The 26,539-nt window shown below is 41.7% G+C and overlaps 1 protein-coding gene across 2 annotated transcripts in view; it reads left to right on the top strand.

The window, feature by feature from the left end:
• Nucleotides 1-26,539, top strand: part of LOC121537033 (diacylglycerol kinase beta) — a 160,999-nt gene that overhangs the window by 53,098 nt on the left and 81,362 nt on the right. For both annotated transcript variants that reach the window (XM_041844776.2, XM_041844775.2), the window contains 14 exons: nt 518-668; nt 2,812-2,874; nt 3,362-3,625; nt 4,064-4,204; nt 6,015-6,064; nt 11,248-11,322; nt 11,501-11,620; nt 11,850-11,967; nt 12,304-12,392; nt 13,206-13,322; nt 15,372-15,470; nt 15,857-15,964; nt 16,103-16,176; nt 21,852-21,926. In XM_041844776.2, the coding sequence (XP_041700710.1) occupies nt 518-668; nt 2,812-2,874; nt 3,362-3,625; nt 4,064-4,204; nt 6,015-6,064; nt 11,248-11,322; nt 11,501-11,620; nt 11,850-11,967; nt 12,304-12,392; nt 13,206-13,322; nt 15,372-15,470; nt 15,857-15,964; nt 16,103-16,176; nt 21,852-21,926 (1,544 nt within the window). The remainder of the gene's footprint in view (nt 1-517; nt 669-2,811; nt 2,875-3,361; nt 3,626-4,063; nt 4,205-6,014; nt 6,065-11,247; nt 11,323-11,500; nt 11,621-11,849; nt 11,968-12,303; nt 12,393-13,205; nt 13,323-15,371; nt 15,471-15,856; nt 15,965-16,102; nt 16,177-21,851; nt 21,927-26,539) is intronic.

The raw sequence follows: 26,539 nt of genomic DNA, 5'->3' as shown, positions 1-26,539 counted from the left end.
CCATCCTGTCTGAAATCCATGAAACCAACTGATTTATGTTTTCTCCAAATTGGCCATTTCCAGTCTCCTCTCAGCCGTAAAGCTTTTTTCCAAAAAGGCCAAAAGCGATAAGTGTTTTCATCATGCTCTGTGTGTTGTAGAGAGATGATTGAATATGACATACTCATCTAAAATGTAATACTGCAGACCATCAATAAAACTTCCAGCATTGCAATACAGGCAAACAACTTTTCTAAAGGTTTTATTCCTTTTACATACTGAAACAGATTTCTAGCCCCATGCCTCTATTATTTCTACTGCAGAAGTATGTGGTTTACTTTACAGGTATTGCCTTCCCACATAAACAAATGAGGGACCAGGAGGCAAAAAAGTATGGTGATAGTGTCTTTTACTCCATGTCACCATTGTGTACTTTTTTGCTGCCCAGACTCTGTTGTTTACAATATTTATATCCAAGGTATCTGACTCTTCTTTTTCCTCTATCTCTCTATCTCTCCATCAATCCGTGTGTGAGCAGCCCATAGACTATGATGGTTTCCAGCTCTTCATGACCACCTACCTGGAGAACGACATCCCTGAGGAGCTGTGTCAGCACCTGTTCACCTCCTTCAAGAGCAAGACAGGGGGCTGCTCTCCTGAGGTGCCCCGCGCTGGAGCAGGACTGCTGGGTGAGTAGTGGCCTCCCTCACCCTGGTGGCGATTTACTCTGGCTGGGACTGGTGAGAACCTGGGTCGTGTTCAGTAGAGCAGTAGGGTTTATTTTTTCGTTTTTGCAACAGAAAACGAATATCTGTGTTCTTATTGGACAAGTTCAGGTAGTACCTTCCCTTTCCAAATTGATTCTCAATGTTTTCTAACCTACTGAACATGACCCTGGTATATATCAACAGTCTTTCCTGGCTCTCAAAAGCAGTTGCATTTGAACTGGGGTTGATTGAGTATCTGGTTCTTGAATGGATGGAATACTACTGTATGCATCTCACAAATTAGATTCCCTCGCAGGTTAACCCTGGTCTCAGGGAGAGTGTCCTTCTGCTACAGATTGTAGTCAAGGGAGTTAGTGCATCTGCCTCTGCCTGCAATAAGAAAATCCTCAAACACTTTCCAAAAAAACACAATGCAAACACTGCTGCTTTACTTGCCATGGCAGATCCTTCAGGAATACACACACACAAAAACAACATACACACACACATGTTCATGTACCAGTTGAATGAACTGATTAAGCGTAAAGTGGTGCTGGAGTGGTCACAAACAGGGACAGCTATGGAGCTATGGTTTTGGTTCCTTACTTCCACTTGTAAACTGTGTATCCTCCTCCGCCATATGAGTTTATATATAGGACCTGTGTGGACTCTAACAGCCTGCCTGGCTGTCCCTCACTGCTGAACAGCTGAACACTAGGGGACAGATGGGAGGAATCTAACCCCTCTCCAAATGGAAAGATAGAGGGATGGGATGGAGGGATTTGAATGCGAGCCCACCCAACCATCTGAGATGGAGAGATGGAGGGAGAGCGAAAGATGGAGCGAGAGAGAGATGGGGGAGAGGTGGTGTTACTCCTCCTGAGCCTCTTCATTGGATCAGATGTGGAGAAGAAAAAAACAACACAGCCTACACTGCCATCTGGTGTTGGACCTCTCTACTAACCTCCGTGGGTGTGCAGAAATGAGAGGATCAGATAGATAGATACACATTTACCCAGCTAGTGTCTGTCTTTCCCTGAAGACTTGTTTTCCTAATATGACTGTGTATGTCTGTCTGTCTGTCTGTCTCTCTCTCTTCGTATTTGTTTATCTCTCTCCCCCTCTATTTCTCCTTTCTCTCCTCTCTCTCTCCTTTCTCTCTCTCTCCTTTCCTCTCTCTCCTTTCCTCTCTCTCCTTTCCTCTCTCTCCTTTCCTCTCTCTCCTTTCCTCTCTCTCCTTTCCTCTCTCTCCTTTCCTCTCTCTCTCCTTTCTCTCTCTCTCTCCTTTCCTCTCTCTCTCTCCTTTCCTCTCTCTCTCTATCCTTTCTCTCTCTCTCTCCTTTCCTCTCTCTACTTTCCTCTATCTCTCTCTCTCCTTTCCACTCTCACTCTCACTCTCTCTGTCAGAGTCACATCATGGTTTTATCATTCAGGACCAGAGAGGCTTGCGTTGACTTGCCTGAATCCATCTCCCAGTCCCCAACAAAAAGAGACAGGGAGGAATAAGTCTTTCTAGTGTGCTGTTGACACTATTCTTCCCTCCTCTGTCATGATATAAGGTCTCTTTTGTTGTGTGTTGGAGAGGTAGCGGCCACAGTTCTCTAATAGGTTGATATTCTGCTTTCCTCACAGGGCCAAACAGACTCTTTCTTGTATCACTTTCATTACTTCCTGTCCTTCCTTGCCTACAGCACCAGTAGAGGATTTTACTATACGGGCCAATAGGAACCTGCTTCATTAATGATCCTCATGATCCTAGCAATGCATTGGTTAGAAGAATGTGTTATTGTTTGACTATAGACAAGGTCCCATAATTGGTCTATAGTCATTGAAGCACTAGTCTGCTCCTTTAGACTACCGCAACCTCTAATCTGCTTTGTCTTTTTATATTGCTTTTTAAAATGTCACCAGATAGATTTTTACTATATTTTATTATAGTTTTATTGAATTGGAAATGTATTGAATTTAGCCTTGGCTATAAATAGAATCCCTCCCACATTGCCAGACAATTATAAATATATCTGACTCCTTCTCCTTCCCCTTTAAAACAGCCTATATCACACTCCTTCTAGTGCATTGCTTTCACTTTCTCTGTCTTGCTTTTCTTGCCCTGATGTGTCTGCAGAGCCGCGTTCCATTGATGCAGGCATCTCTATACAGACTGAAGTGGCCTGTGCCCCCATAACAGGTACCACTGCCACTGCAGGACAACAGGACAATGTCTAGATAACCCTACTAAGACTCAAGGTCCAGCTACTGTCTGTCACCAGTGTTTGACTGTTGTTTTAAAGTGACTTGTGATCTGTGTTTTGGTGCAGGTGACATGGTAGTACTCTGTACATGGCTCAGTGGAATTGCATTTGTTGTAAACTATTGTTTTGTGTGTGAAGTATATCTCACCTGACCTTTCTGTGGCGTCCTTGTTACTGTTGTGAAAAAAAAAGTCCAGTTGTTGGTTTTGTATTTGTCAGTTTGAATCTCTCTTCATGACCCTTGGTTGGAAAGCGAGGTATCTTTACTTTTTGTTGTTTGTTGTGAAGGCTTAATCCTCAATGCTAAATGTCTGCTTCTGTAAACACAATTGTTTGCAAAGTAACCAGTCCACTGCCTACCTATCTTGCTTTGTCTTTCCTGAAATCATCTTTCCCCCTCATCTCCCCCTTTCTGTCTTCTAGGAATGAATGGGAAGAGCATCCTGACAGCAATGGGCCGGCACACGCCAGAGCATTCCATTGTGATGGCCACATGTTCAGGTGCCATGTCCACCTCTCCCTGCTCCTCCCGTTCCTCCTCACAGCGCTCTGGGACAGGGGCCCACACGCCCGGGGGTTCCTACCACTCACCTGCCTGCACCCAGACCAAACCCTCCACAGGCAGCAGTAGTAATGCTCTGACCCCCACCCCAGCCAAGTCCCCAGCCTCCCCTCGCCTCTCCCCAGGTAAATACCTTGTTCAGGTACTGTAGGCAATTACACTGTTTTCCTGGAAAAGTTGTGACGCATGCTGTATTAGACTATGGTATTGCCATAAACAATGGATTCCAATGATATCAATGTTACAGAAATAGCCGAATCCACTAATTTGAAGGGGTGTCCACATACTTTTGTACTGATTTTCACTCACAGCAAGGCATTTTAGCTAGCAGTTTGATAAAGTGTGCAGGTCAGTATTGTCTGAGCTGTGGCCATTGGTTTATGTTAGCTCAGTACTTTGCAAGGCAATGTAGGGCATGTGTATTGGTAGCTACCTAAGCTTTACCAGCGTTACACAGGCTATGCAATTCATTGGATTTGTTTTATGTGTCTATCACATGCTCATGGTCATTGCTGTATGACATCCCCATCACACATTGATCTCTTGTTACATTACATCCATAGAGAGGATCAGAGCAGAAAAGAGGAGGAGTCCGTCAACCCAGAAGGGCTCCCCCTTACCCTCCCCCCAGGTGGTGTTTCTGAAGGACATTGTGTGTTACATGTCCCTGCTGGAGAGGGGCACACCAGAGGACAAGCTGGAATGTGAGTTACAGGGGTTGGTTGGAGGCAAGTTTGTAATGACTTGTGGCTGAAAGACCAAGAGAGGTCATGTAGAGTCAAGAGGTGTGTCCCTAAACCACTCAGAAAGACATCCTACCACAATTTGCGAGGATTAGTCAAATTGATTAATTCAGATAATACACACAAAAAAATGCTGGATTAAAAACAATCCAATTTGGGTTACCCAGCGCTACGTAACTATTGGACAGAACACATGCTGGGTGATTTTAACCCAGCCAGTTGGGTTGTTTGTATCACCCAAACATGGGTTAATTTAGCCATCAGTTGGGTTTTTATTAACTTTCATACTGGGTTGACCCAGCAGCTGGGTCTTTTTTAATGGAATGGGTTATTTTCAGGAGGTGTGGCCTATTAGGGGCATGGCCTTCAGATAGTTTTTTGGGGCCATACGTGAGAGTAAATGTTATTCCTGCTCATGTTAAGTTTGTACACTGCAAATGTTAATTTTTGTTGAATATTTTTGCACATTACATATTTTATTATAAAATTAATAACATTATTATTTACATATTGTAACAAACATGGGATATGCATACGCTCTTGAGGAACTCATATGTGTAAGCCTCATTAAAACTACAAAAGTGAACAATGCACCTTATCATGTGGTTCTCTGTAGCTCAGCTGGTAGAGCACGGCGCTTGTAACGCCAAGGTAGTGGGTTCGATCCCCGGGACCACCCATACACAAAAAAAAATGTATGCACGCATGACTGTAAGTCGCTTTGGATAAAAGCGTCTGCTAAATGGCATATTATTATTATTATTATTATCATGTGATAACAATACAACAGAACAGATAAAACAGAATGACATTTACTCTTGCGGGTGACCAAAAATAACTATCTGAAAGCCACACCCCTACTAAGCCACGCCTCCAGTCTTCTGATCTAACCCACTGGGTCATATCTCAATAACCCAGCATCAACAACCCAACCTTGCTGGGGGTTTTTCGTACCCCCTTTTTCTCCCCAATTTTGTGATTACGATCTTGTCTCATCGCTGCAACTCCCCAAAGGGCTTGGGAGAGGCGAAGGGCGAGTCATGTGTCCTCCGAAACATGACCCGCCAAGCCGCGCTTCTTAACACCTGCTTGCTTAACCCGGAACCAGCTGCACCAATGTGTCGGAGGAAACACCGTTCAACTGACGACCGAAGTCAGCCTACAGGCGCCCGGCCAAACCCTCCCCTAACCCGGACGACACTGGGACAAACAACCCAACTAAATGACCCAACGCCTGCAACCCAGCAGTTGGGTGATCCAAACAACCCATCATTTTTTAGATTGTACATTTAATTATTTAAGCAATTAATGTTTACAGCCCTATTTATGTGGCCAAATACAGTCGAGCTGTCACACACACACACACACACACACACACACACACACCTGCCTACACACGCAGTAGTACAGTGAGTGACTGGTTGTCAGCAGTGAGTCAGGTGTCATCCTCCCCTGGGGATTAGCTCCTGTCCTCGTTAGCCCCTTGACATCCTAAGCCTTGGTGTGTCTAATAGACTTCTTTAGCATCGGGAGCTATATCCGCACACCCTGACACAGCTAATCTCAGCAAACCGATTCCGACATCTCAACAACACAGAAGTACATGTCACGCTCTATTACCTCCCCCAGCTTCAACACAGGAGTGGTGTCGTTTGGCGCTCTAATACTTCCCCGGCTCTCCAGAGGGGGGTCTGACTGGGAATGATAGCGGTGCTAACAGCGACTCATTATAGCTGAATCATGGGGTCCCTTTTCTCTCTTTCCCCTCTAGTCATGTTCCGGCTGTACGACACAGATGGCAATGGAGTACTGGACAGCTCGGTAAGTCTGGCCCTCTCTCCTCTTCTCTTTTCTCCTCTCCTCTCACCTTCTCTCCTCTTCTCTCCCCAGTCCAATTACATACCAACCCTCCCACTAGGCACACCACGTAATTTCAACGTGGATAATTGGGTAATAAAAGTACGGTGCAATTGATCAATGCCGTTCGAGATTCTGCACAGATTATTATAGCAGTTGTGAAGATCTCCACAGACCTGCGACAACCTATGCATGCTATCTTGAACATGCACGCTTTATATGATTACATAAAAATACATTTATAGTTACAGTAACTGCTCCATCTCAACCAAACATGTTAAAGAATAGGACTAAATCAAATCAAATGCACTTTACATAAAGTTTAATTTGATTTAATCCTATTCTTTAACTTTGATTTTTGGTTGAGATGGAGATGTGAATCCAACATATCAATTATTAATTTGAAAACAAACTGGAATTAAAGCCACACATATGGAACTATCCAAGCAGAAGATACATCTCCTTCAAATGTTGATATTACGTTGCGTTGATACCCAAACACAATTAAATACACACTACCGTTCAACATTTTGGGGTCACTTACAAATGTCCTTATTTTCCATGAAAACATACATGAAATGAGTTTGAATAGGAAATATAGCAAAATGCATAGGAAATGTAGTCATTGACAAGGTTAGAAATAATGATTTTTTAATATAAATAATAATTGTGTCCTTCAAACTTTGCTTTCGTCAAAGAATCCTCCATTTGCAGCAATTACAGCCTTGCAGACCTTTGGCATTCTAGTTGTCAATTTGTTGAGGTAATCTGAAGAGATTTCACCCCATGCTTCCTGAAGCACCTCCCACAAGTTGGATTGGCTTGATGGGCACTTCTTACGTACCATACGGTCAAGCTGCTCCCACAACAGCTCAATAGGGTTGAGATCCAGTGACTGTGCTGGACACTCCATTATAGACAGAATACCAGCTGACTGCTTCTTCCCTAAATAGTTATTGCATAGTTTGGAGCTGTGCTTTGGGTCATTGTCCTGTTGTAGGAGGAAATTGGCTCCAATCAAGGGCCGTCCACAGGGTATGTCATGGCGTGGGCGGCAGGTAGCTTAGTGGTTAAGAGCGTTGTGCCAGTAACCGAAAGGTCGCTGGTTCTAATCCCCGAGCCGACTAGGTGAAAAATCTGTCGATGTGCCCTTGAGCAAGGCACTTAACCCTAATTGCTCCTGTAAGTCGCTCTGGATAAGAGCATCTGCTAAATGACTAAAATGTAAAAATGTAAATGTTGCAAAATGGAGTGATAGCCTTATAATAATAAAATAATATGCCATTTAGCAGACGCTTTTATCCAAAGCGACTTACAGTCATGCGTGCATACATTTTTGTGTATGGGTGGTCCCGGGGATCGAACCCACTACCTTGGCGTTACAAGCGCCGTGCTCTACCAGCTGAGCTACAGAGGACCACAGCCTTCCTTCTTCAAGATCCCCTTTACCCTGTACAAATCTCCCACTAAAGCACCCCCAGACCATCACATTGCCTCCACCATGCTTGACAGATGGCATCAAGCACTCCTCCAGCATTATATATTATTTTCATTTGGTCTGTGTCTCACAAATGTTCTTCTTTGTGATCTGAACACCTCAAACTTCGATTTGTCTGTCCATAACACTTTTTTCCAATCTTCTGTCCAGTGTCTGTGTTATTTTGCCCATCTTAATATTTTCTTTTTATTGGCCAGTCTGAGATATGGCTTTTTCTTTGCAACTCTGCCTAGAAGGTCAGCATCCCGGAGTCGCCTCTTCACTGTTGACGTTGAGACTGGTGTTTTGCGGGTACTATTTAATGAAGTTGCTAGTTGAGGACCTGTGAGGCGTCTGTTTCTCAAACTAGACACTCTAATGTATTTGTCCTCTTGCTCAGTTGTGCACCGGGGCCTCCCACTTCTCTTTCTATTCTGGTTAGAGCCAGTTTGCGCTGTTCTGTGAAAGGAGTAGTACACAGCGTTGTACGAGATCTTCAGTTTCTTGGCAATTTCTCGCATGGAATAGCCTTCATTTGTCAGAACAAGAATAGACTGACGAGTTTCAGAAGAAAGTTATTTGTTTCTGGCCATTTTGATCCTGTAATCGAACCCACAATTGCTGATGCTCCAGATACTCAACTAGTCTCAAGAAGGCCAGTTTTATTGCTTCTTTAATCAGCACAACGGTTTTCAGCTGTGCTAACATAATTGCAAAAGGGTTTTCTAATGATCGATTAGCCTTTTAAAATGATAAACTTGGATTAGCGCAAACAACGTGCCATTGGAACACAGGACTGAAGGTTGCTGATAATGGGCCTCTGTACGTCTATGTAGATATTCCATAAAAAATCAGCCGTTTCCAGCTACAATAACCATTTACAACATTAACAATGTCTACCCTGTATTTCTGATCAATTTGATGTTATTTTAATGGACAAAAAAATTGCTTTTCTGTCGAAAACAAGGACATTTCGAAGTGACTCCAAACTTTTGAACGGTAGTGTAACTAAATATCGTTACATTTGAAATCAACCAGAGCATGAAACCCTAGGCCTAGGGTTTCAATAAAATAGTCACACATCATGACTTTTTAAACATTGTGTTGTGTAACAGCCTGAATTAAAAATTGATTAAATTGAGATTTTGTCTCACTGGCCTACACACAATGCCCCATAATGTTAAAGTGGAATTATGTTTGAAGAAGTTTTTACAAATTAATTAAAAATTAAAAGCTGAAATGTCTCCATTCAATAAGTATTCAACCACTTTGTTATGGCAAGCCTAAATAAGTTCAGGAGTAAAAATATGCTTAACAAGTCACATAATAAGTTGCATGGACTCACTCTGTGTGTAATAATAGTGTTTAACATTATTTTTGAATGACTGACTTCATCATCTCTGTACCCCACACATACAATTATCTGTAAGGTCCATCAGTCGAGCAGTGAATTTCACAGATTCAACCACAAAGAAGGGCTCCTATTAGTAGATGGATAAAAATAAAAAAGCAGACATTGAAGTTATTAATTACACTTTGGATGGTGTATCAATGCACCCAGTCACTAAAAAAAGCTCAATTGCCTCAAATAACTCAATTGCCAGAGAGGAAGGAAACCACTCAGGGATTTCACCAATGGCTGTGATTGGAGAAAACTGAGGATGTATCAACAACATTGTAGTTACTCCACAATACTAACCTAAATGACAGAGTAAAAAGAAGGACGCCTGTACTGAATCAAAATATTCCAAAACATGCATCCTGTTTGCAATAAGGCATTAAAGTAAAACTGCAGATAATGTGGCAAAGAAATGAACTGTATGTCCTGAATACAAAGTGTTATGTTTGGGGCAAACACAACACATCACCGAGTACCACGCTTCATTTTTTCAAGCATGGTGGTGGCTGCATGATGTTATGCGTATGCGTGTCATCGACAAGGACGAGGGAGTTTTTTAGGATAAAAAGGAACGTAATAGAGCTAAGCACAGGCAAAATCCTAGAGGAAAACCTGGTTCAGTCTGCTATCCAACAGACACTGGAAGACAAATTCACCTTTCAGCAGGACAATAACCCAAAACACAAGGCCAAATATACACTGGAGTTGCTTACCAAGACGACATTGAATGTTCCTGAGTGGCCTAGTTACAGTTTTGACTTAAATCGGCTTGAAAATCTATGGCAATACTTGAAAATGGCTTCTAGCAATGATCAACAACCAACCTGACAGAGCATGAAGAATTATTTTAAGAAAATGTGCAGATATTGTACAATCCAAGTGTGCAAAGCTGTTAAAGACTTACCCAGAAAGACTCACAGCTGTAATCGCTGCCAAAGGTGATTCTAACATATAAATGAGACATTTCTGTATTTAATTTTCAATAAATGTGCTAAAATGTATAAAAACATGTTTTCACTTTGTTATTATGGGGTATTGTGTGTAGATGGGTGAGGAAAAAAATATATTTAATCAATTTTGAATTCAGACTGTTACACAACAAAATGCAGAATACTTCAGGGGTATGAATACTTTCTGAAGGTACTGTATTGTCTATTTTAGGTTAATCCTGGATTGAATTGAAACAATAGCTGTTGATGACTTTGCAAATACTATATAGTCATAAATAGCATAATTGATGATACAGTATATGAATGATAGAGTATGGTAACATTTAATTTGCTCTGTTAATGCTACCCTTTCGAATGACTTCAATAGCAACAGTAAATCTATTTCATTTTTAAATTGGAGATCACTCAACGATAGCACATTGGTAATAGTCAGTGACAAATATCATAGCTAAGCTAGGCTTGGTTAAAACCCTGGATGGGAGACCAAAGAGTAGCTGTAGATAGATCAATTCTCCAGTAGGAGGTGCTGCCCAGCCTATTGTTTTTTTTCTGATAGTGGATATCATGTGACATTGTTTCAAAGGTACAAATTGAAACATTTTCATACAAGGTTTGTCTATGTTGAAATTTGGTTACCATGATGACATAATCCTGCGGTTGAAATTGTACCATCAAAACAACAGTTTACGTTGATTACTTTTTTCAAATCCAATGTATTTTCCACGTAGACTCCACATCACAATACGCTGACAAATTACATTGAAACAACGTTGATTCAACCAGTTTGTTCCCAGTCAGCTGTTTCTATTAAATTGTGCAAAAGCTACATTCTTAGATCTCTGCAACAGTATAGCCTGTATGATGAATCATAGTATAATGAATCAACGAGGGCAGAGTAGTTAATCATTCTAGTCTCTGCTGAGCTGAACTGCTTGCTGGTGTCCAGCAATAGAAATCATGAATGCACAGTCAAAGGATACAATCCTCATAGGATGATGTGGATGTAGATTATATCAGAGGACTTGTAGTCTGACTCAGAGGACTTGTAGTCTGATACTTCATGTATTTTCAAGGAGACTTCCTATGATCTCCCATTCCACAATGTGCAGGGTTGTCTCGTTTCCTAAACAGAGAAGTAGAACATGTGTGATTGTAAACATGAATGAGCCTCAGTGTTGTTGTGGTCCCCTCTCGGTCAGTCTATTGTTAGTAATGTTGTGCCCTCTTTATGTGTGTGGATGAGTTCATTTGTTATCAAGAAGACTGCCACAGTGTTGTTGTTGTTGTGGTCTAATGTTTTGCTCTCTTCCTGTGTGTGTAGGAACTGGACCGCATCATCAATCAGATGGTCCACGTGGCAGAGTATCTGGAATGGGACTCTACAGAGCTGCGACCAGTAAGGATGCACACAGCCTTATGTGTCTTGTTTCCCCTGTTCCCAATATATTGGGGCGTTGGAGTAGGTCGACCTGAACAGGCTAGCTTAACTACAGTGACGAGGAAACATTGGAACGTTACAGTATTATAATATTACTGGACTCATCTGCTGTCCTCCCCGTCTCCTTGTGTTCTAGATCCTGAAGGAGATGATGGAAGAGATAGACTATGACCGAGACGGAACAGTCATTCTGGAGGAGTGGATCAGAGGAGGCCTCACCACCATCCCTCTGCTGGTCCTGCTGGGCATGGAGACGGTAAGACACTGTGTGTGTAATATAATATGATAATGGATGCCATATAACAGATGCTTTTATCTAAAGTGACTTGCAGTACAGTGAGTGCATACATGAGAGCATACATTTTAGTAAGTGTATGATCCCTATGGGAAGAGAGATAGTGTGTGTGTGTGTGTGTCTCTGTGAGTGCGTTTGGGGCGGCAGTTCCAAAAAATCTCTCTCTCTCTCTCTCTCTCTCTCTCTGTAGAATGTGCAGGAGGATGGGCAGCATGTGTGGAAACTAAAGCACTTCAACAAGCCAGCCTACTGTAACTACTGCCACACCATGCTGCGGGGAGTCCGCAAGCAGGGCCTCTGCTGCTCTAGTGAGTCTGTGTGTGGCCCTCAGTTCCACTCTCTCTCTCCTTCAGTCCCTATTTCTGTCCCTCGTTGGCATTCACTACTCCACTCTCTCTGTTCTCTCTCTTCCTGAATGCCTTTCAGTTCCTCTCTCTGTCTTTCAACCAGATGCTTGTCTCTATTTCTCTCTGACTCTGTTATCCCATCCTCCATTCTGTGAATAACAAACATGACTGCATGACTAATTAATGATCTACTATCAAGGCAAGGTTTATGTTATCACTGGGTCATGAAAGGGTTGGTCTTACTGCTCAGTGTTCATCCACTGGTTAACTGTCTCTCTCTGTACCTCTGTGTTTCAGTATGCAAGTACACAGTCCATGAACGCTGTGTGTCCAAAGACATCGCTGCCTGCATCAGTACCTACGCCAAGTCCCGCAGACACACTAATGTGAGTATTATACAGACAACTACACACAGACACACACACACACAGTGACGATATTGTCGTGTGTCATTACAGTATCTATTATGTGCCTATGTTTTAGAAAACTTGTGACAAATATTGAGAAATGTATGCCTACCCTTTACTAAACGACTCACAAATCTCTTGCGTGCATTACTCATGCTAGTGTAATCCTCTCAATCAGTGAGCTTGACCATGACTCAGGCTTACAATATCCTACCTTAAGTGACTCTTTAGTGTGATGCCTTAAGCTGACCCAGAGCTAACCCCTAACCACCATCTGACTAACGTTGTGAGAATAGAACGCCCTGCCGTCGCTAAGCAACCTGTTTTGGCAGTTGGCCGAGTGCTAAGGACTGGAGAGGAGCAGAAGGATCATGGGAACAGGGACTCACACACACACACACACACACACACACACACCCCTACGCATGGGATCAGGGAGGCAGGGAGATCATGCAGCGCTACTTATGTTGTTAACCGGTCTCTATATATAAAATCTGATTTAATTAGACCCCTTCTGGAATGAACTCACAGACCTTGAAATTGTCCCTCTAAAGCCCCCTCTCTCTCTCTCCAGATGGAGGTCTACTCTGTTTCTGCGCCACTTCACTTTCTCAAGTCTGGTTCACTAGCAGATGATGCCTTTCAGATGGCCTTTTATTTTTGTAGATATCTGACACTAAATATAGCACGTTTAGCACTAGATTTATGTTGTGACCTTTTAATTGGGATTGTTCCTGTCTCTATCTCTCTCGCTCTTTCTCTCACTCTCTCCTTTTTCTTCCGTCCCTCCAGGCTATGCAGCACGTGTGGATGGAGGGAAACTCTCCTACTAAGTGCGACCGCTGTCACAGAAGTATCAAGTGCTACCAGGGCTTAACGGGCCTACACTGTGTGTGGTGTCAGATCACTGTAAGTAGTACACACTCAGGGCCATAACTACATATGAGGACACTGAGATAATAAAAATATATATTTTGTACACAAAGAAAATCAATATGAAAATATTAATCCCAGCATTGATCAAAGCTCAGAACGCTTATATTCTTGATCTGACTGAGTTCTAATCGCGCTTGCCTCTTTGCAAATGAGTGGAATCATGAACAGTGGTTTGTTCATTATGTTCAGCTGCGTCCCTGGATTTGCCTCCCGGATTTGCCTTTTTAGCAGCACAATCACCACTCTCTCAAACGGCTAACTCCACCCTCTCATGGCACAGGCTGAGGGCCTGAGACGTGAAACGAACTACCCCAGCTCGGTGTCGGCTCAAGTAAGCAAACAGCTGACAGTGCGTTTGCAAGATGCCGGACAAAAGGCCATTTTAGAACCGCCTGTGACTCCTGCCACATTTACAGACATCCCCCAAACAAACAAAAACTACTCTCAGAGAATGAGTGCACAACTGGTAAATAGTTGCTTAAAAATATGTCAATCAGTCAGGTGGCTAGCTGCCGGCAGAGACTTCTATTGCAGTAATGTTGAAGGGCTCTGGCTAGTATTACTTAAGAAGCTAACATTAAACAGAGCCTACCTCAGTAGGAGCAAAGAATAGGCTACTAAATGCTCATAATAACTTTGCTTTACAGAGAGTAGGCTAACTGAGACAGACAGTTATATGGCGCTAGGTGGGGAGGCTGAGGCAGGCTGCAATGCATGCAGGAGGAAGCTGAGGATAGAGAGAGTTTAGTACAGTGGTTCCCTAATTTGGGGTCAGGGCCCCATGTGGGGTCCCCCGAGAAAATCTGTACTAATCTTATCAAACAAGTTAGGAACTTAAAAAAATAAGATATGTTTCAATATGAACATCTCCACATGGCCTGTATTCCATATAGGCATAGGCCTATATTAAAATGCAATCAAAATGCAAACAATACAATTCTAAAAATGTCATACGTTTTCATTTGTATCGTTGGTTGTTCGTCTTAATCTCAATCGCCCACTGGAGTTTATAGTTTCCCCATTACCCACCTTTTTTTACCATTACATCACTGATATTAATACAGAATCGTAAGTATTATTCTAATAATTCATGTGAATGTGATTAATACGATCATCTGTGTGCTCCATTGATGATACGATCATCTGTGTGCTCCATTGATGTCTGTTTGTGCAGAGGTTGATTAGTAATGCCTAGGAATACAAAGTGAAAGCTATATATTTTGAAAAAAATAATGTAAAGAGTTGATGATTTTATGCAAATTCATCATTGCTATGTGTCAGTGTGAATCATTTGTCATATTTCCCCCCTTTCAGGGGTATAACATTACAATTGTATAGCTAATGTGATGTGTTTGTAGATTAATGTGAATGAACCTACCTTTTGTTGCTGTTCTCCAAATTGCATTTTCTACGTTTTTAAATTGTATAGAAATGCAGTAAATTAGCTTCAACCCCACCCCCATTTTCTAATTTCGACTTTACCTTAGATGTCCACTAGATGTCACCATTAGGTAAATGTTCAGATGAAAACTCAAACTGTGGTACCTCAAACCACCAGTAAGGGGAGTTCAAAGAGCTTGCTTGGGTGGTCAATTTATATATATATATAATTTAGTAATGGGCTCATCCCTGTAGTATCACAGCAGGCATTCATTCATCCTCAGTCTTAGAAGCAGCTACTGTACTTTGCATTAAATCAGACTTTGTCAGACATCAATCAAGGGAAAGAGGATATATTGGGCGGCGCACAATTGGCCCAGCGTCGTCCGGGTTTGGCCGGTGTAGGCCGTCATTGTAAATAAGAATTTGTTCTTAACTGACTTGCCTAGTTAAATAAAGGTAAAATAAATTTCAATATCATTTATATTTAGTTATTATTAGCTTTCAACTTTTATAGGGCTTTTAAGTGAAGTGTTTTGCATTGTATCTGGTACTATTATGCAATATCTCCTCATTCTCTTTCTTCTCCTCCTTCTCTGCTCTTTTCCTCCCTCCATTCTCCTCATCCTCCTCCCTGATCAGCTCCATAATAAGTGTGCGTCCAACATGAAGCCGGAATGTGATGGAGGAGCCCTTAGAGACCACACTCTACTCCCCTCTTACATCTGCCCTGTCGTCCTGGTGAGATCACATGCCGTAAATCTCTAAATGTTTTATCTCCAATACTTTCAATGCTGAAAAACCCCCTTGAGATATATAACTATAGGCCCACAATGGTATACACCACAGGAGGCTGATGAGTGGACGACAGCTCATAATAATGGCTGGAATGGAGTTAATGGAATGGTATCAAACACATGGAAACCATGTATTTGATGTGTTTGATACCATTCCATTAATTCCGTTCCAGCCATTACTATGAGCCCGTCCTCCCCAATTAAGGTGCCACCAGCCGCCTGTTGTATACACCTTTTGTCCAATTTCTCTGTCACAATTCATAAACACACATTCATATTTCTGTCTATTTATGTGTCTCTATGTCTGCTGGCCTATCTATCTGTCTGTAGGACCGTCATTCTGTTGTGAAGCGGGGTGAAGGGGACTCCCCGCCCAGCACCAGCCCTGATGACCCGAGTCAGAGCTTCAAATTTACAGGAGACGGACAAGCACTGCAGGTGAGTGAATCGAGCCCAGAGCATGTTCAGAGCCTTGGAGTCTGTTGTGTTCGCTCATGGCAGGCTAAAGTGTGTGTTGATTGTGTATCCATGGATATACACTATATCTCATTAGACTGTCTCTGCTCTCCTGTCCAGATCACTCCTCTCCCAGGCACACATCCCCTCCTGGTCCTGGTCAACCCAAAGAGTGGCGGGAGACAGGGAGAGCGGTAAGTGACATAGAGCACAAATTTCCTAGGTGGAAAAGGTCCGGATGGATATTGTCTATCACCGTAGTAAAAAAAAAAAACACCTCGCGACCCATGTGACCCCAAACTGTTCACTCCCCTCTTGTTGGCATAAAGAAAATGTTGCAGTTTTTAAGCAAATTTCCTGCAATTCTACAAATTTTTCCATAGGACAGATAAATTGTTTTGCAGGTTTAAAGCTAATTTCCTGCAATTCGACACATTTTGCCATGTCTTATGTGTGTTCATATGATATCTGAGTGAGTCAAATTTTTGTGTCACAGTGATTTTGTGTCACTGGCCTACACTCAATACTCCATAATGTCAAAGTGGAATATTTCACAAATTCATTAAAAATGAAAACCTGAAATGTCTTGAGTCAATAAATATTCAAGTCCTTTGTTATGGCAAGCCTACATAAGTTCAGGAGTAAACATGTAAGTTGCATGTACTCATGTGTGCAATAATAGCGTTTAACATGATTTTTGAACGACTACCTCATCTCTGTACCCCACACATTATCTGTAAGGTCCCTCAGTCGAGCAGTGAATTTCTAACACAGATTCAACCACAAAGACCAGGGAGGTTTTCCAATGCCTCGCAAAGAAGACTCAAGAGACAGATTCCAACATCTGTAAAATGTAATACTTCCCCCCAAAAAACAAATCCTCCTCCAAATATGGTATTTTACAGTTAATACCGTCAATATTGTTAGATGGGTAAAAAAAAAGCAGACATTGAATATCCCTTTGACCATGGTGAAGTTATTCATTACACTTTGGATGGCGTATCAATACACCCAGTCACAACCAAGATACAGGCATCCTTCCTAACTCAGTTGCCGGAGAGGAAGGAAACCGCTCAGGGATTTAACCATGAGGCGAAAAAACTAAAACTATTACAGAGTTTGATGGCTGTGATAGGAGAAAACCGAGGATCGATTAACAACATTGTAGTTATTACTCTACAATCCTAACCTAAATGACAGAGTGAAAAAAAGGAAGCCTGTACAGAAACAAAATCTTCCAAAACATGCATCCTATTTGCAACAAGGCATTAAAGTAAAACTGCAGAAAATGTAGAGAAGGAATTAACTTTATGTCCTTAATACAAAGCGTTATGATTGGGGCAAATACAACACAACACATCACTCTTCATTTTTTCAAACTTGGTGGTGGCTTCATCATGGTGGAGTTTTTTAGAATAAAAAGAAATGGAATAGAGCTAAACACAGGCAAAATCCTAGAGGAAAACCTGGTTCAGTCTGCTTTCCAACAGACACTGGGAGACAAATTTACCTTTCAGCAGGACAATAACCTAAATCACAAGGCCAAATTTACACTGGAGTTGCTCACCAAGACGACATTGAATGTTCCTGAGTGGCCTAGTTACAGTTTTGAATTAAATCGTCTTAAATATGGCAAGACTTGAAAATGGCTGTCTAGCAATGATCAACAACCAACTTGACAGAGCTTGAATATTTTTTTTCTGAATAATGTGCAACTATTTTACAATCCAGGTGTGCAAAGCTCTTCAGAGATTTACCCCAAAATACTCCCAGCTGTAATAACTGCCAAAGGTGATTCTAACATGTATTGACTGAGGGGTATGAATACTTATAGTACCAGTCAAAAGTTTGGACACACCTACTCATTCAAGGGATTTTCTTAATTTTTTACTATTTTCTACATTGTAGAATGATAGGGCAGACATCAAAAAGATGAAATAACATATATGGAATCATGTAGTAACCCAAAAAGTGTTAAACAAATCAAAATATATTTTAGATTTTAGATTCTTCAAATAGGCACCATTTGCCTTGATGACAGCTTTGCACACTCTTGGCATTCTCTCAACCAGCTTCATGAGGAATGCTTTTCCAACAGTCTTGAAGGAGTTCCCAGATATGCTGAGCACTTGTTGGCTGCTTTTCCTTCACTCTGCGGTCCAACTCATCCCAAACCATTTCAATTGGATTGAGGTCGGGAGATTGTGGAGGCCAGGTCATCTGATGCAGCACTCCATCTCTCTCCTTCTTGGTCAAATAGCCCTTACACAGCCTGGAGGTGTGTTTTGGGTAATTGTCCTGTTGAAAAACAAATGAACAAACCAGATGGGGTGGCGTATCACTGCAGAATGATGAGGTAGCCATGCTGGTTAAGTGTGCCTTGAATTCTAAATAAATCATGACAGTGTCACCAGCAAATCACCCCCACACCTTCACACCACCTCCTCCATGTTTCACGGTGGGAACCACACATGCGGAGATCATCCGTTCACCTACTCTGCGTCTCACAAAGACATGGCGGTTGGAACCAAAAATCTCTAATTTGGACTCATCAGACCAAAGGACAGATTTCCACAGGTCTAATGTCCATTGCTCGTGTTTCTTGGCCCAAGCAAGTCTCTTCTTCTTATTGGTTTATTTGCAGCAATTTGACCATGAAGGCCTGATTCATGCAGTCTCCTCCAAACAGTTGATGTTGAGATGTGTCTGTTACTTGAACTCTGTGAAGCATTTATTTGGGCTGCAATTTCTGAGGCTGGTAACTCTAATGAACTTATCCTTTGCAGCAGAGGTAACTCTGGGTCTTCCATTCCTGTGGCGGTCCTCATGAGAGCCAGTTTCATCATAGCACTTGATGGTTTTTGCGACTGCACTTGAAGAAACTTTAAAAGTTCTTGAAATGTTCCATATTGACTGACCTTCATGTCTTAAAGTAATGATGGACTGTCGTTTCTCTTTGATTATTTGAGCTGTTCTTGCCATAATATGGACATGGTCTTTTACCAAATTGGGCTATCTTCTATATACCACCCCTACCTTGTCACAACACAACTGATTGGCTCAAACGCATTTAGAAGGAAAGAAATTCCACAAATTAACTTTTCAGAAAGCACACCTGTTAATTGAAATGCATTCCAGGTGACTACCTCATGAAGCTGGTTGAGAGAATGCCAAGAGTGTGCAAAGCTTTCATCAAGGCAAAGGGTGGCTATTTGAAGAATCTCAAATATAAAATATATTTTGATTTGTTTAACACTTTTTTGGTTACCACATGATTCCATATGTGTAAATTTCATTGTGTTGATGTCTTCACTATTATTCTACAATGTAGAAAATAGTAAAAAATAAAGAAAAACCCTGGAATGAGTAGGTGTGTCCAAACTTTTGACTGGTACTTTATATACAGTGCATTCCAATTTTTCCACATTTTGTCATGTTACATTCTTATTCTAAAATTGATTAAATTGTTTTTTTTTCCCCTCATCAATCTACACACAATACCCCATAATGACAAAGCAAAAACTGGTTTTTAGACATTTTTGCAAATGTATTAAAAATAAATAACTTAAATATTCAGACCCTTTACTCAGTACTTTGTTGAAGCACCTTTGGCAGCGATGACAGTTTCGAGTCTTCTTGGGTATGACGCTACAAGCTTGGCACACCTGTATTTGGGGAGTTTCTCCCATTCTTCTCTGCAGATCCTCTCAAGCTCTGTCAGGATGGATGAGGAACGTCACTGCACAGCTATTTTCAGGTCTCTCCAGAGATTCAGGCCAGAGAGTTCAATCTTGGTTTCATCAGACCAGAGAATCTTGTTTCTCATGGTCTGAGAGTCCTTTAGGTGCCTTTTGGCAAACTCCAAGCGTGCTGCCATGTGCCTTTTACTGAGGAGTGGCTTCCGTCTGGCCACTCTACCATAAAGGCCTGATTGGTGGAGTGCTGCAGAGATGGTTGTCCTTCTGAAAGATTCTCCCATCTCCACAGAGGAACTGTCAGAGTGACCATCGGGTTCTTGGTCACCTCCCTGACCAAGGCCCTTCTTCACCGATTGCTCAGTTTGGCCGGGCAGCCAGCTCTAGGAAGAGTCTTGGTAGTTCCAAACTTCTTCTATTTAAGAATGATGGAGGCCACTGTGTTTTGGTACCCTTCCCCAAATCTGTGCCTCGACGCAATTCTGTCTTGAAGCTCTACATACAATTCCTTCAACTTCATGGTTTGGTTTTTGTTCTGACATGCACTGTCAACTGTGGGACCTCATATAGACAGGTGTGTTCCTGTCCAATCAATTGAATTTACCACAGGTGGACTCCAATCAAGTTGTAGAAACATCTCAAGGATGATCAATGGAAACAGGATGCACCTGAGCTCAATTTCAAGTCTCATAGCAAAGGGTCTGAATACTTATGTAAATAAGGTATTTCTGTTTTTGAGAAAAAACCTGTTTCCGCTTTGTCATTATGGGGTATTGTGTGTAGATTGATGAGGGAAATGTTTTATTTAATCCATTTTAGAATAAGGCTGTAACGTAACAAAATGTGGAAAAAGTCAAGGTGTCTGAATACTTTCTGAATGCACTGTATATACAGTCTAATATTTATTTTTTAAGTCGGGACCCGTGGTCCGTATTGACCCTGTTCTGGGTCTGGATCCTGACCGCGGTCTGCTAGTTGAGTATGGCTGATATAGAGGGTCTCTGATTATTCACTCTGATTGAAACACTCCTGCAATATGTGTTTTATACAGTCATGTAATGCTACTGTCAAAGTGTTCTAAACTTTTGGCTGGCTACTTATCATAGAATCAAAGTAATGTGAAGCTAACATAGTTTGAGAGAAGAAATTCAAGAATTTAAAGGCTTTGTAATTTGGTAAATAATTATGGTCATTTCGCTGTGTCCTAAAGGCGCAAGTTCCATTCTGGCTGTAAATGAATGTGTTCCCTGTTTCAGTTCTCTCTCCTCCCACCATGCATTTCATAGCACCCTGAGGACACTTTTTTGGCTTCAGAAACACCATCACCATAGCAACATAGTCTTAAATACCCCTTAAAGGTAGAATTATTCTCTATTATTAGACGTGTTCTCGTACAAAAAGATGCATTTACTCTCTGAGTACAAAAAGCAAGTCTATTTATTTATCCCTTTTGATGTAAATAAGGAAATGAAAATGTTGGTGTTGAGTCACTGATTGATCAAGTTTTTGTGAATGAGCATTTGAAATGCCGTACAGTACAATTAAGTAGTATATCTCTACTAATTTCTCTTTCTGCATGAACTTGGTTAGACTTAAATTGAAGTGTTCTTTATGACACATTCATAACAGTATCCTAACACTTTTACTGCCCAAGTAATCTGCCACTCTACATAGTATGAGTTGCATTCTAGGCCAAATGATTAGTTCATCGTGACGCATTCTAACCTAGCTGTCGGCTTTCCGTTGTCTCCTCTACCCACTCCTCTTTATACTCTGTTCTCACTCTGACCAAAGTGCTGTGTGGGTATCGGAAGCTAACACAATTACCAGTGCAAGGCTCCGTGAAGAGCACTGTGGAGGCTTCAATAGAATAGACCTCTGATGCAGCTCCCGCTTGTCAAGGTTACAGAAAACTACTGTGTCAATGGGCACAGTACGCTATAGAGATATTGACAATTTGTGGAGCAGAACATATTAACAGTGTTTTTAAGTAAAAATGGTACTGTTTGGATGGTGCTTCTTTACATGTTATATGTCTGTCTTTGTATGCATGAAGTATTACCTCTCTCTCTCTTTCCCTCTCTCTCTGGCTCCATCTGTGCACATACAGTTTGTGAGTTTGTCAGTTTGTGTGTGTGCAGTAACTCTAACACGCTGTTATATGTCTCCTGCAGGGTATTGAGAAAGTTCCAGTACCTGCTGAACCCCAGACAGGTGTACAGTCTGGACCGAGAGGGACCCATGGTGGGGTAAGTCTAATCCTCATCTCTCACAGTCCCACCTATAGACACAGCCCAGAAAATGGATGGTGCCACTTCCCAAGGCAACACTTGCTCCAAGATTGGATTCATACAGAAATATATTTTTTTAATTCTACAGATGTAGGGTGACATGCTAAATAATGAAGTGTGCCATGTAAAAGGTTTCAGATTGAAATACTGAAATTGTTGAAATCTTGGATCCATGCCAAGTTATTATTTTTGGAATTTTGTTCTGTCCCAGATGGAACTTGGTTTTACAACAGAACACAGGCCGGATTTACTAGGATTCAAAGTGTATTCTCCCTACTGAACACAACCCTGGCAGGAAGCTACTGCACAATCAGATAGTCGCTATTCTCTATCCTCTCCACACACATGCACACTTCACCCACTTGACACACAAACACACACCTGATGTGCGTATCATCCTAGCCAGAGGGACACCTTGTACCTGAGTTGTGCAATACAGAACAGTTCATTCAGGAGAAATGCCCTACACAGCAACAATAGACATGAATGCTTTCTCCTGAGAGTGGCCAACCTATTCTATCCCTGCCTCCCCCACTTCTCCCTCTGCTGTCACGACTAGGGCTGCTCTCTCTCTCAAGAGCCCATTTTAGGAAGAGAGACATACTACAGTGACGCACTTCTCTCCCAAAGAATCCCACTAGTAGATAATAGACAGGGCATCAGGACAGTCCAGGTTAAATTAACTTGATGTAATGCCATTATTGCTGAATAAGTGGTAGTTGTATTATTAGTCGTGATAAGTTGCACTGCCTGTCATAACGAGAGCAGTGATGAAACTGATGATGGTGTATGTATGGTGTAGTAGGACACCAGGGAACAGTGGTTCCCTTTGAGTCGGTCACTCTGTGTAACATTATAGTTAGTAAGGATTGATTGAAGCTCAATGTTAAATTCATATTTAAGCCAATATTTTATTTATTTATTTTATCTAACCTTTATTTAACTAGGCAAGTCAGTTAAGAACAAATTATTATTTATAATGACAGCATACCAAAAGGCAAAAAGCCTCCTGCGGGGACGGGGGCTGGGATAAAATTTTTTTATTAAAATAAAATATAGGACAAAACACACATCATGACAAGAGAGACCTAAGACAACAACATAGCATGGCAGCAACACATGACAACACAGCATGGTAGCAACACAACATGACAACAACATGGTAGCAACACAACATGGCAGCAGCACAACATGGTAGCAGCACAAAACATGGTACAAACATTATTGGGCACAGACAACAGCACAAAGGGCAAAAAGGTAGAGACAACAATACATCACGCGAAACAGCCACAACTGTCAGTAAGAGTGTCCATGATTGAGTCTTTGAATAAAGAGATGAAGATAAAACTGTCCAGTTTTGCAGCTCGTTCGAGTCGCTAGCTGCAGCGAACTGAAAAGAGGAGCGACCCAGGGATGTGTGTGCTTTAGGGACATTTAACAGAATGTGACTGGCAGAACGGGTGTTGTATGCGGAGGATTAGGGCTGCAGTAGGGGGTGTGAGGCCTAAGAGGGTTTTATAAATAAGCATCAACCAGTGGGTCTTGCGACAGGTAATACAGAGATGAACAGTTTACAGATGAGTATAGAGTGCAGTGATGAGTCCTATAAGGAGCATTGGTGGCAAATCTGATGGCCGAATGGTAAAGAACATCTAGCCGCTCGAGAGCACCCTTACCTGCCGATCTATAAACGTCTCCGTAATCTAGCATGGGTAGGATGGTAATCTGAATCAGGGTTAGTTTGGCAGCTGGGGTGAATGAGGAGCGATTACGATAGAGGAAACCAAGTCTAGATTTAACCTTAGCCTGTAGCTTTGATATGTGCTAAGAGAAGGACAGTGTACCATCAAGCCATACTCCCAAGTACTTGTATGAGGTGACTACCTCAAGCTCTAAACCCTCAGAGGCAGTAATCACACCGGTGGGGAGAGGGGCATTATTCTTACCAAACCACATTACCTTTGTTGGAGGTGTTCAGAACAAGGTTAAGGGCAGAGAAAGCTCGTTGGACACTAAGAAAGCTTTGTTGTAGAGCGTTTAACACAAAATCCGGGGAGGGGCCAGCTGAGTATAAGACTTTATAATCTGCAAATAAGTGGATGAGAGAGCTTCCTACTGCCTGAGCTATGTTGTTGATGTAAATTGAGAAGAGCGTGGGGCCTAGGATCGAGCCTTGGGGTTCTCCCTTGGTGACAGGCAGTGGCTGAGACAGCAGATGTTCTGACTTTATACACTGCACTCTTTGAGAGAGGTAGTTAGCAAACCAGGCCAAAGACCCCTCAGAGACACCAATACTCCTTAGCCGGCCCACAAGAATGGAATGGTCTACCGTATCAAAAGCTTTGGCCAAGTCAATAAAAATAGCAGCGCAACATTGCTTAGAATCAAGGGCAATGGTGACATAATTTAGGACCTTTAAGGTTGCAGTGACACATCCTTAACCTGAGTGGAAACCAGATTGCATACCAGAGAGAATACTATAGACATCAAGAAAGCCAGTCAGTTGATTATTGACAAGTTTTTCCAACACTTTTGATAAACAGGGCAAAATAGAAATTGGCCTATAACAATTAGGATCAGTTTGATCTCTCCCTTTAAATAAAGGACGCACCGTGGCTGCCTTCCAAGCAATGGGAACCTCCCCAGAGAGGAGAGACAGGTTAAAAAGGTCAGAGATAGGCTTGGCGATGATAGGGGCAGCAACCTTAAAGAAGAAAGGGTCTAAACCATCTGACCCAGATGGTTTTTTGGGGTCAAGTTAAAGGAGCTCCTTTAGCACCTCGGATTCAGTGACTGCCTGCAGGGAGAAACTTTGTAACGGGGCATGGGAAAAAGAGGGAGGAGCATCGGGGCTAGTCGCATTAGAGGGGGTGGGAGATGAGGAAATGTTGGACGGGAAAGGAGGGATGGCTGAGTCAAATAGGAATCCTGACTTAATGAAGTGGTGATTAAAGAGCTAATTTGTCAGTAACAACCACATCATCAACATTAAGGACCATGGGCAGTTGTGAGGAGGAGGGTTTATTCTCCAGGTCTTTAACCGTTTTCTATAACTTCTTGGGGTTAGACCCACAGAGAGAGAACTGCTCCTTAAAGTAACTAATTTTGGCCTTCCGGATAGCCTGAGTGCACTTATTTCTCATTTGCCTGAACGTGAGCCAGTCAGCCTGAGTATGCGTGTGCCGAGCCTTTCGCCAAATGGAATTCTTGAGGTGGAGTAACTCTGCCAGATCACAGTCGAACGAGGGGCTGAACCTGTTTTTAATTCTCATTTTCTTTATGGGGTCGTGTTTGTTAACAATACCACTGAAAATATCAAAAAAGATGGTTCAATTGTCTTCGACAGAGGGGATTAAGCTGATTCTATACAAATTTACAGAGGCCAGGTCATGAAGGAAGGCTTGCTCATTAAAGTTTTTTAGCAAGCGTCTATGACAAATCGGGATGGGTCGTTTCACTGAGCAGCCATTACGAACACAGGCTGTAAAACAGTGATCACTAAGGTCATTACACCAATGTCGGCGAAACTTCGCAAATCAACTTGATTTGCGTTACCGAGAACCACATAACAGATTTTTAACAGGATCATTAGCATTAAGAAAATAGACAATTTCTTGCCCCGACCTAGCTCAATATCTAGGTGTTGGATAAGAACGAGACTACAGTCCATTAAGTGATCCTTAGACTTGCCACCTTTCGGACTGAATAAGTTTGTAAGGGCAACACTTTTGATTAAATGTATAATTTATTGCTCTCACGTGCCAATAGAGAACCAATGATGTGCTACCTTTTTGTAGCATTTCTGACAATGCTAATTTCTTTTCAGCTGAATCTCAGTTCTAAAACCGGGATCAGAAACTCTGTTGCTGCACAACAGCAGCTAGCTGGGTCATTCCTACTAAGCGGTGCCATTTGGACCTCAAAACTTTGGGGGAAAAAGGTGTTTATTTTTGTTAGTATTCTATCATGAAAAGGACGTTTGACTTTGAGAAAAACATATTAGTCTAGCTCAGGCACTTAAAACATGTTTGCATTTTCCAATTTGTTTGGTGCATAATCCTAACAGGGTGGAACCTAAAAGTGTGGAAATGTTGAACCTAAATTAGCCATAGCTCTGTGAGTGAGCAAGATTGAGCTAGCATAATGGTGAACACTTGAACAGGATTTTGACTTCTCTATCAAACATATTTTAACATTTATATATATTTTTTTCTATAATTTAGCCTAACAGGGTAGACATTTATGAGTGGGACATACAGACTAAAAACATGAAACATGGACAAATAGATACAACTGAGTGTTTATATTTATTTAGCTTTACACCATAGTTTTCCCACCAAATAAATGATGACACTTTCTGAATGTGGTGTCATTGTAGGAAGGGGTTGTTTTCTTAAATGGAGAATTACAACAAACTAACAGGGTGGAAAGTGATATCAGGGACACACAGAAAATCTTAACTAAAATAATAATAAATACAATAATCATGAAAAAAACTGTATTGATGAAAGAGACTAACTAGGACTATAAAATAATGAAGAAAGATTTTAAAGATGTTATTATTTTATGGC

The sequence above is a fragment of the Coregonus clupeaformis genome, chromosome 23 (genome assembly GCF_020615455.1).
Source record: "Coregonus clupeaformis isolate EN_2021a chromosome 23, ASM2061545v1, whole genome shotgun sequence".
NCBI classification, from domain to species: Eukaryota; Metazoa; Chordata; class Actinopteri; order Salmoniformes; family Salmonidae; genus Coregonus; species Coregonus clupeaformis.
This window is presented reverse-complemented; position numbering and strand designations above follow the sequence as displayed.